We start from the raw sequence: 11,138 nt of genomic DNA, 5'->3' as shown, positions 1-11,138 counted from the left end.
TATATACACACACACACACACACATACATACACACACACATACATACACGCGCACAAAATATAATAGGGCTGTAATTTTTGTTGTTTGTTTTTGAAAGAAGTCTCTTATGCTCACTGAATGCGTCATTAAATATTTGGTGTCTTGCTGAGGAAAAGTCATAATTAAAAAAAATAAAAAAATAATAATAATCTTACTAAACCTAAACTTTTAAACCGAGAAATTAAGTTACAGTTACTACAATTAGAAATAAAAATTAAACTTAAATGATAAAATTAAAACGTTTAATTGTCTTTAAAATCTGAAAAAATAAACTCAAGACAGAAAATTTATATTTTCAATAAACTTTATTATCCCCCCACTCTCCCAATACATAAAAAGTGATCATACTGAACATTTCCCAGTGTTGACGCCGTACAATTATGTTACATCAATAAATAAAAAACTATAAATAAAATAAATAGAACACGTGCCACAATTAATTAATAATACTAGTTAGGATTTGTCTGAGGGTAATGGCTCTCACAATGTTGGTATTCTGAACACCTATTTAACACTTACAGCCATGGTCACAGTTTTGAGGACATTATGATTACTTATGATGGAGCATGTCAAGTAAACAAAGCTGGAGGCACACTAGTCTTTTTTTCCTCAAGTACAGACATTAAGGATATAATAACTTTTAACAGCAAAAAGCTTATATCAGGTGTATTTGTAGTGTTTCTTCCCCCCACTCCTGCCTAATTCGCTTGGAAAACCGAATATGAAGACTCTATATAAAGCCCCTTTCATTCCCTTTGTGACTTAAGCTTGAGATCCAGGGCCATTATTGCACAGAGGAATCCATCAGAAAGGCACTTTAGTCTCTCCCAATCCGAACTGCTCCTCCATGAATTACAGTTCCACCTCAGCCATTCGCCTCTGCCATCTTTAAAAGTAATCTCATTAAAAGAATAACCATTTGGTGTTCGTAGCTCTTCTTGTTTGTGTACTATTTAGTGAAATAAAACGTCCTCTTTTTAAAAAAAAGCCAAGTGATCGAGCATAAAAAGCCAAGCCCATCTTGCGCAGTGTTTGGGACACCGCGAGCAAAAGCAAGACGCTTAAGAACCCTGTGAGTTTTATGCCATCTACACTTCAGTCCAGCTAAAATAATGAAATCATAAAAAGAACAGGCTCAAATTTTGGTTGTGCACACTGTGAGTCAAGCTGGTAGTGTGATACGGTTGGTCGCAAAAACAACTAAAGAAAACCAAACGAAAAATAGTGCACCATAGTTCAAAGAGGCCAGCCGATGACCAAGGACAGGAGATCTTCGTGGCAACGTGGAAGCTTCCCTCGATTTTTTTCTTTGTCATAGTCCTTTTTTGCTTCTCAAACGGAAGCGGTAAGCAGCAAATTGTAATCGAAGTTCTTAGTCATTATGCATTGGTGTAGTGCTGGAGAAGCTGTACCACGTAATGAAGCCGCTGCCGGAGCTCCGGAGAGCAGCCCCATTGGGAAAGCACGTTCAGAGGGTAGGAATAAGAGACGCGCTCCTTGCTGATGTAGGTCAGCAGGTACGAGGAGTCTGAGGTCTTGGACAGGATGATTTTTGTATGGTCTGTGTAAAAATTAACCTGGGAAAGAAACGGAAAGAGAGGGAATGTTATGAACTGGCCAAGCAATTCAAATGCTCAATGTTTCATCCTTTTTTTGCACAATCAAGAGACTTACCTGTAGGGTTCGGTTGTCAAAGAGCATGACTAAGGCGTGATCAGTCTTGATCCACTGCAGAAGCAATGGAGAAGAGCTTGGAGGTGGCTGGGCCTCACAGTTGACGTCTCCACCCTACAAAAATGAAAACTTGTTTTAAAATAAACCATAAAACTTAAGAAATGGTTTTATTTTTGTACATATTTATGATTTATTTATTAGGTAAATATTTACATTAAAATCTAAATAATAGAAATGAATAAAATATATTTAATTTTTTATAGAATTTAACTTGATAAAGATTAGTGCTGAACTTTAGTTTAGTTTATATTTGAGAAAATAAACGATTTAAAATATTACCATTAAAAAATGTTATTTATGATTTATTTATTATTATGTAAATATTTAAATGAAAATATAAATAATATAAATAAATAAAATATATTTACATTTTTAAAATAGAATTTAACTTGATAAAGGTTAGTGCTGAACTTTAGTTTAGTTTATATTTTAGAAAATAAACTATTTAAAATATTACCACTAAAAATTGTTATTTAATAGAGAATCACATAATTCAAATGTGAATCTGGACCACAAAACCAGTCGCAAGTCGCACAGGTACGTTTGTAGCAATAGCCAACATGTTATGGGTCAAAATTATCGATTTTTCTTTTATGCCAAAAATCATTAGGATATTAAGTAAAGATCATGTTCCATAAAGACACTGGTAAATATATCAAAACGTAATTTTTGATTGGTAATATGCGTTGCTAAGGACTTCATTTGGACAACTTCATTTTCTCAATATTTAGATTTTTTTGCACCCTCAGATTACAGATTTTCAAATAGTTGTCCTACCCTAACAAACTATACATCAATGGAAAGCTTATTTATATTCAGCTTTCAGATGATGTATAAATCTCAATTTAAAAAAATTGACCCTCATGACTGGTTATGTGGTCGAGGGTCACAAATGTTTAAATTCTATATTTGAGGGCTAATTTCTACACTTACCTCCATTAGGTTCTGCTCCATGTAGTTAGCCATCAAATCCACTATGTGCTTTTGATTCTGGAGCTTTTCTGGTAAAGCGTCAGCTGGAAAACTAAAGTGTTTGTTGTTCGTCAGACAGTAATGTATAGTCCTGCGGAAGAATAAAAATAAGCAATTAGAACATCACACATAAAGCAAAGCTACTTAAAACAATTTGGTCAAAAGCAAAGACTTTGTAAAGGGTAAAGCACTCTATGTGGGTCAATCAGAGCTCAGTCCAAATGCCAAACTGGAGACTCATTAGCGAACGGGAACACAGAAAGTAAGCGGACGTACCTCCGCTGGTCACACAGGCTCAGATGAGTGCCTTCGTTGAAGAGTACACCGACGTTTTGATTGGAGAGCTGGTAACCGAAGCCGTATTTGTTAGAGTAGTCGACCCACTTGGTTACCCAGATGAAAGGCTTGATTTTAGAAAGGCAGGGTGGGTTTCTTGAAGCTGGAAGAGGAAAGGACAATATTTGTGTACATGATCGATGGCTTAAGAGTAAACCTTGAAAAAGACCATTGCTTAAGTGCCACAGTGTTACCAGAGTGTGGGAACAAACCTGTCGGCATGGAAGACAAGCAGCTGTTAAGAACCTTCATGGCAGATTCGGCCACAGCAGCAGGGGTAGGGATATCGTCACTAGCTGAGGAGGGGGAAAAAAACAAAAAGAACAAAGTCAAATGAAAGTGATTTAATTACTTGGAAAAAAAAAATATATATATATATACACACACACATTTAATATTAGTGTGTCTTGGTTATATTATATTATAGACAACAGTTGTTCTGCTTAATATTTTTGTAGAAAACCATGACCCTAAACTTGATTCATAGTGTAAATGTAAAAAGGTAGACAAATCTATGAAGGTTAGAAATGACAAGTCACCTTGCTGCTAAACTAAGCAAAAAAATAAAAATGAATTGGGCCAGGATGCTTTTGGACAAACTTGTTCCTAATAGCGGCCTCTGAAAGCCTGGGGGTTGAGCCTAAAATAGGCCACATGCATGCAAAACTATTTGCTGCTGTATGTCTGAGCAAATTCGCTTCTACGTTCCCTTACCATCAGTGCTGCTGGCGACGGTGCCTTTGAAGGAACGAGATGCAGACTTCCTGGACTCCTCCTCTGCCGGGGTGTCCAGGGGGCCAGAGCTTGCCAGTTGAACCGTAGGAGAAGTGGCCTGAGTATCAAGAGGAAGTCATATTGTTTTAACAATCATAAGTACTTCCTTGTACTCAGTTAAGCAATTATTATCATGCACAGTGGACAATTATTTTCCAATCTCGTGTCTCAAGCTTAAAAGATCTATTTGTCATGTGATTAACTCGGCGACTTGTGTGGGTTTGGTTTTGCAATTTTGGGTTTGGTCAGTACAGAGTTATTCTGAGACGTTCAGCACAATAGCTGGACGATTGCACTCTATTATTCATCTACAGCAGCTTTCAAAACGCGTCCCCACAGAGCCCACTTTAGCCATGCTGAAAAACAGCATGCATACTGACGCGGCTTTCTGCGACAGCCATGAGTCAGCCGGGGAGTAAAAGTTTACGGCGAAGCTATTAATACATGCCAATGCACATAAATGTAAGATGAATTATTACCTCATTCACTCCCATTGTCTTGTAGCTCATTTGCCGACCGATGGAGTGCTTCACCATGCCGGAAACCAGTTTAGAAATGTCATCTTTGTCCTCACAAGGTGTCTTTTCAACAGCTGCAACGACATTTTATGTCAATAACAAAGAAACCAATGTCAGAAACTAAGGTTTGAATCCAAACCAAAGGTGTTTTTGTCAACTAAAATAATTTTGGTAATTAAAGTAGGTACATACCTTTCGATTTCTTCTTGCCAAAGAGGCTTTTAGCCATCTTGGTGAAGAACTTCTTGGCAGGGCTGGGTGGATTAAGCTCAGGCACCATCACACAGCTGCTGGGAGGGAGTTTTTCTGGGGTGAAGCCCTGAGGGAGGGAAAAAGTAGGTGGATTTAAGAAAAAAAAAAAAAGATTAGAGGACTACAAAATTACAGTAAGAAACTGTCTAAGGAGGAAGTACACACTTAAAAAAAATCTTTATAATTACGTTAAAAGGAAAAGGCGAACGACTACTCAGGGCTATTAGTACGCTAACCTTTGTGAAATACTCGTGGGCCAGTATCTGATCCAGTGTAAGGCGGTCAGACGGGTTTTTCTGAAGGATTGCGGAGATCAGCTTCTGTGCAGATGGAGTGAGGGAAGGAGGAAGGCTGTATCTCACTTCCTTAATACACTTGTAGGTCTCTTTCAAGTCTAAGGTTTCAAAAGGTGGATTCCCACAAAGGAGTGTGTACCTAAATAGACAAGAAAAAGAGCTTGTCATCAAGGCTGTCAGATCTGATGCAGCATAAATCAAGTATTTACTATGGACTTTTCATAATATAAATACATTAATATAATATATTAATCTACACCAGGAAGTCCCAATCTTTTGTTTGTCAGATGAACCCCTTTGCTCTAAAACATGTACTTGAAATATAAACTTGATGTTCGGGGTTTTCTGATGATGGTTAATGGTCACATGACATGCATGTAAACAAAATCTTGAATATTTTTAGAAAGCATTTTATTTTTAAATGAGGATTTATAATTTAATCATTAGCCTTTCATGAACTTGCAAACCACAGTTTGGGAAACCCTGGTCTACACAATAACCATAAAACAGTGTAGAGTAGACTTGATAAGACTTACACTACACAACCCAGCGACCAAACATCTGACTCTGTCCCATGGCCTTGTCTGTTTAAGACCTCTGGTGCTAGGTAGTTTGGAGTCCCGCAGATGGTCCTGCAAGAGCATTTTTTACATCAGCACACCAAATCAAGTTTATTTCTATTTAAGCTACTGAAGAAGACGGCATGCAAACTCACTTCTTCCTCTGCTCGACTGTCTCCAGCTTTGCTGCCAGCCCAAAATCTCCCAATCTCAAGTCCATGTTTTCATTCACAAAAAAATTACCTGCAAAAACAAATTAGAGCATTATCAAACCAATTGAACTTGATGGATGTCATACTGTGATTCAAACAGCAGGTTAAACAAACAAAAACAATACCTAGTTTGAGGTCTCTGTGGAGGATGCCTTTGTTGTGGAGGTATTTGAGCGAAGATATGATCTGTTTGAGGTAGTAACGTACTTCTGGATCTGTCAGCGTATGTCTTGCTTTCCAAATGTGTGCCAGAGACTGTAAACACGAAGCACAGGATTAGAGTAAATGCCTTGTATTCACCAAAGCAAACCATGAGAGCTCTGTTTTTAGCAAAGCAACTCACCTTTCTGCTGCAGAGTTCAAGGAAGATGTAAATGTTGTCTTGGTCCTCAAAGTGATGGGAAAACTTCACCACATGCTTGTGTTGGAGGCTTTTGTGAAGCTCGATTTCATTAATGATCTACGAGACAAAATCATTGAATAAACATTAGAGAGGCAGCTAGAAATATGCTGATTCACAATAGCCTAATTTTGGCTATTGTTTGTTTACCTTCTCTCTCTGGTGTGGCTTTGAGACTCTGCTTTGAGGAATAACTTTCACAGCATACATCTTGTTGTTGGCAAGATCCGTCATCTCATAACATCGTGCAAAACCACCCTAAAACAAAAGCCATTATATATTTAGTCACAGAATGTTTCAACAGGAAAAAATGCTGCCGTTTCAATTCAAGGTTATGATCAACTTAAGATTTGGCTGCAGGTGCCTGTACAACGGTCTCAAAACTCAATGACTGTGTCTGAAAAACTGGCTAGTTGCTTACAAAGACAACATATTTGGAGATTACCAGTGTGTTTAACGTTTGATTCATACGTTTTCAGCATCACTAATGTCAAGAATGCAGTATGGAGTCCAGAGACCGTCAATATGTCCAGACCAGTATTTGCAATCTGGAATTGATTTATGGGCATTTTTACCCTTTGCGCCTTATAAAAACAGTGTCTTCCATTTTGCAAATGCTTCAACTGAAAAAAAAAGGCTATTATCTCTAAAATCAAATCAGGCACCACAGATTTTTTTTTTAATTAGAAAACGTTTTAAACGATCTACCATTAACTAAGTTTTGCAGCTGTTGGTAGTTGCTTTTTTTCTTTTCTTTTTGAGATTACCATTTATCGGTTGACCCCATATCGGTCACATCTGATGCATCATAATGATGTAAAAAAAACAAAAAAAAAAAACATTAATTTGACCTCTTAAAAAAAAAAAAAAGGCAAATTCTACGTTTACTAGTTGATTCGTTCAACAAATTCTATGTTTGATTTTTTAGAACATACATCGATATCTTTCTCTCGTTTAAAAAAAAACAAAAAAAAACACACATTATTTTGGGCATTTTTGCACCAATCCTTAGTTGGTCCAACACATGTACAAAGGAATGACGTATTCTTTTCCCAAATGACGAACCGCTCCTTACAGCATCGCACAATGATGCGGCACTTTAAAAACTGGGATTAACAAGCCTTCTAATAATCAATAGTCTAATTTAAAAAAAGCCTTGTTTTGTAAACAAGTGAACAAAACCGGGACAGTGGTCTTTGGTTCCACTGCTCACGAGCAATGTAGCTTCATTTTCATTGATGCACGGATTCATTCATCCATTCATCTTTTCCTGACATCAAATCAAATCTGGAAACGTATTAAAAATCCTCCCAATTGTAAACTGCAAGTACTGTCTATGCAGAAAATCACATAATGGACAATATTTGTAAGACATAAGATGCAGTGCTGGAAAAACCGGCAGGCAGGTTCTAGAAACGCAGACACTGCGGTCCAGTGGTTCTGGTGCACCGAAGCACATCTCCCAAAACCAGCCAAACCCAAGCACGAGACCGATATACTGCGCACCGTGCACATTTAAGCTCATTAGGAAATGCGATAAAATAAACCGTGACAAATCACATAAATAATTAAAATGACCAGCTCCGATTTATTTCAAACACCGGAAGACAGATTGGTACCTTTCCCAAAAGCTTTCCTTTACAGTACGATCTTCCAGTCTTTGCGTCAACCACCACCTGCGCGATCTCCGGCTTAACGTGCTCGGATTTACTCCGGTTCGGCTTGGCGGCCGCTTGAGACGGTTTGAACAAATCCGGATTCATCATTTTGCAAGAAAGACGCTGCGCTGAGGTAAAACAAGCAGGATCCATTCATTAACATAGATCCTTCGCCCTAGAAAATAAACTCCTTATGTGAAGTCCCAAAGTCTGGCGAAGTCCTGCAACGTTAATCCTGTGCGACTCAAACATGCCGCGCCACCGGAGTCCTGCCGTATATAAACGGTCCGTGACGTCATGGGCAGAGGCGGGGCGACAGACGGGGACGTCTGGAAAGAAACAACGCCATTGGCTGCTGGAGATTCAATCAAAGATCAGAGGGACGCATATGAAAGTGCTGTAGAAAGTGAATGAAAACCTAAGAACATCATCCAATCATAGTTGACGTGATTATATGGACCTCCGGATGACTTGCACTGGCTGCTTAATTAACAGTGTTTCTTTTTTCCTCTGTTTAGGGTTTTTGTATAATGTGAACATTTATTTAGCATTATCAAAGCAGATTTTATGTCGTACTGTGTAAAAACAAAATATACAAATGGCCGCCACGAGTTTTACGTATACAATTGCATAAACACAGACTGTATTTACATCATGTGGATAAAGAAAAAAATGACATCATTGTGGAACATACAGCTGTACAGAACTGAAAGAGAAACTTGTGGTTTCATGCGCCCCCTTGTGGCTGAATTAATAAACTACGGAGACTTTTCCCCCCCTTTTTGAACAAAATGTTCCCTAGATTAGAAAATATAATGTAATGTAACTATAATTGACAAACACTGATTCACAGTTTAGTTTAGTTCCATTCATACATCTGAATAACAATGCATCACAGCAATATTTCATTGAATGAACATGGGTGTTATAAATAAATAAATACATAAAAAAATAAGTTCAGAAGTGCTTTTTTACGTTTTCTTTTTATTTATCACTCTTAAGTTATATGGTCCTAATTACTAGAATAATATTACAATAAACATAGAACTAATGATTTTCAATGATTTTACCACAATAGATATACAAAAAACTCCTTGTGGTTTGATAAATAAACTACAGTTATTATTATTATATTATGTTATTTATTAATAAATAAATAAAATAAATGAGAATTGATCAATTGCAGTAGTAATAGAAATATTGCATGACAGCAATATTTTTTTTTTTTGAGGACCACAAGCAATGAGCATTTTTTCTTTTTCTTTATCTTTTTAAAGGTATGTAGTACTAATTGCAACAATAATATCGACTACAGTAAGCCACGTTTCCATAAATTTACCACAATAAATATCATAAACTTATGCACATCCTGTTTGCATGCACCTCCTTGTGGCTTGATGGGTAAACTACAGCGACTAATTATTGTACATAAAAGCACATTTATGTGTACAATTATGTTATCTAAAAAAAGATTTTGAGACTGTATTAAAATTCTAATTAACAAACACTGTTTTCTTTTATATCCACAGTTCATTTAGTTTAGATACTCTGTTTTCTCTCCATGATGATGAGAGTAATATTACATGACAGCAACATTTAATTTCATGACCACCAGAAGCAATAAATTACTTTTTAAATTTATTTTCATTTTCCACATTTAAGGTACATGGTCTTAAGTGCAATAACATTAACTGAACATTTCCTGAACATCTGTTTACCATAACCTTGTTTACCATATGGAACAACTTAAAATTATGAATGCTGTGAAAATTACAGTGGAAATGGGAACACTTACGAAACAAAACTTTCAGCAACAGCTGCATTTAACAGGAAAAAAAAGTACAAAAATACATAAAATGATCTGAATAAATTGGAATGGCATGCATGCAGCAGCTGAATTTGGGTGTTTCACTGTGAAAGCAGACCAATAAGCTGGCTTAGAAGTCAAAGTCATCTGCTTTGGCCTTCTTCTCCTGAGACTCAACCCAGGCCTTGTTGATAGTGCGCTTCATCTCGTCATTTCCATCCGTGTAGATCTTCTTCAGCACGCTCATCAGCCCCTCGCTTGGATCAGCGTTCTCATCCAAGTTGGGTTTGCTGAAACAGACAGATTACCATTCAATTACCATTTATGACTTGTAAACATAATTTGAAGAACCAAATTTAGTATGATACTTATTACTATGATGTTACCCTGATAATAGTGCATTATGCAGTCAAATATATATACAGGTGCATCTCAATAAATTAGAATGTCGTGGAAAAGTTGAGTTTCACAATTTGAGTTGAATTACTGAAATAAATGAACTTTTCCACGACATTCTAATTTATTGAGATGCACCTGTGTATATACTTATATATATATATATTTAATAATTATATACTTTTATAATATATACTAATATACTTTTTATAATAGTTTGAATAATATTAATTTACATTTATAATTTTTAAATTTATATTTTCCTTTTATGCATCTGCACCATTTGATTTAAAATTTGCTTCAATATATGAATTTTAAAAAGTAAAACCAATACAGAATGAAATTGTGTGCATTTTACTCACTCTTTCTCCTTAGACTGTTTTTCTACTTGTGTCAAGCAGTCCCACTTTTTTGTTGACTTCTTCTTGCACATAACAAGCACCATGTCTGTTTTTATCTGTAAACAAATAAATGAATTTTACAATTGCCTCTTTATCTATACAATTTTATTCATAAAACAAATCAATTTGCTAATATACAAAAACAAAGAAAATGACAAACCTTTTTACTACTCTCTGCTACAATAATGGGAAATAAAAGGTTGTTGACTGTCATCTGATGGTTCTTCCCATCCAGATCTTTGACTAGAACATTGAAGCCTCTGTGAAGACAGAATAGCAGAATATATATATATATATATACACACACGGTGGCATGTGAAAGTTTGGGAACCCCTTGCAGAATCTGTGAAAATGTGAATAATTTTAACAAAATAAGAGGGTAAAATAGTATGCATTAAGAGCCGGGGGTGAAAACTTTTTAACAGGATGAAGATGTCCAAAATATATAAATATCTTTTTTTTTCCCCATTTAGTACTGCCCTTCGGAAGCAACAGAAGATACTTGCATGTTTCCCGGAAGACAAATTAAGTACAATTTACCTTGATCTTCAAATTCAAAAAGTTTTCACCCCCGGCTCTTAATGCATCATGTTTGCTTCTGGAGCATCAGTGAACGTTTGAACCTTTTTTTAATAGTTGTGTTTGAGTCCCTCAATTGTCCTCAGTGTAAAAAAGATGGATCTCAAAATCATACAGTCACTGCTGGAAAGGGTTCAAATACACAAGAATGCTGGAAAACCAAAGAATTTGTGGGAGCTGAAGGATTTTTCTGAAGAACAGCA

At 36.3% G+C, this 11,138-nt stretch overlaps 2 protein-coding genes across 2 annotated transcripts in view; both read right to left on the bottom strand.

Moving 5' to 3' along the window:
- Window positions 1–326: 326 nt before the first annotated feature.
- LOC107722069 (serine/threonine-protein kinase PLK3-like) lies at window positions 327–8,009 on the bottom strand. The gene is made up of 15 exons (XM_016530295.1): window positions 7,714–8,009; window positions 6,245–6,352; window positions 6,038–6,154; window positions 5,820–5,949; window positions 5,638–5,725; window positions 5,459–5,554; window positions 4,863–5,061; window positions 4,567–4,693; window positions 4,336–4,448; window positions 3,797–3,914; window positions 3,295–3,378; window positions 3,023–3,185; window positions 2,708–2,837; window positions 1,715–1,828; window positions 327–1,617 (listed from the first exon to the last, which is right to left on the bottom strand). Exons 1-15 carry the CDS (start codon window positions 7,903–7,905, stop codon window positions 1,420–1,422), a joined length of 1,977 nt encoding a protein of 658 aa, XP_016385781.1. The 5' UTR covers window positions 7,906–8,009; the 3' UTR covers window positions 327–1,419.
- A 1,644-nt stretch (window positions 8,010–9,653) lies between these two features.
- Window positions 9,654–11,138, bottom strand: part of LOC107722060 (calcyclin-binding protein-like) — a 3,055-nt gene continuing 1,570 nt past the window's right edge. Inside the window, exons 5-7 of the mRNA XM_016530279.1 lie at window positions 10,517–10,616; window positions 10,318–10,412; window positions 9,654–9,849 (exon numbers count right to left, since the gene is read on the bottom strand). Coding sequence (XP_016385765.1) covers window positions 9,690–9,849; window positions 10,318–10,412; window positions 10,517–10,616 — 355 coding nt within the window. The 3' untranslated portion in view covers window positions 9,654–9,689. The remainder of the gene's footprint in view (window positions 9,850–10,317; window positions 10,413–10,516; window positions 10,617–11,138) is intronic.

This window comes from Sinocyclocheilus rhinocerous, unplaced genomic scaffold (assembly GCF_001515625.1).
Source record: "Sinocyclocheilus rhinocerous isolate Xijiao unplaced genomic scaffold, SAMN03320098_v1.1 scaffold484, whole genome shotgun sequence".
In the NCBI taxonomy this organism is placed as follows: domain Eukaryota; kingdom Metazoa; phylum Chordata; class Actinopteri; order Cypriniformes; family Cyprinidae; genus Sinocyclocheilus; species Sinocyclocheilus rhinocerous.
Note: the sequence above shows the minus strand (reverse complement) of the source record. Positions and strands in the feature narration are given on the sequence as shown.

Bases quoted from the DNA above. Each gene is read 5' to 3' on its own strand.
- LOC107722069 (XM_016530295.1), bottom strand. From the start codon at position 7,905: ATGGATCCTGCTTGTTTTACCTCAGCGCAGCGTCTTTCTTGCAAAATG. The intron at 4,694-4,862 runs GTTAGCGTACTA...TCCCTCCCTCAG, and splicing joins CCCACGAGTATTTCACAAAG to GGCTTCACCCCAGAAAAACT. The intron at 1,829-2,707 runs GTAAGTGTAGAA...TCATTTTTGTAG, and splicing joins TGGAGCAGAACCTAATGGAG to GGTGGAGACGTCAACTGTGA.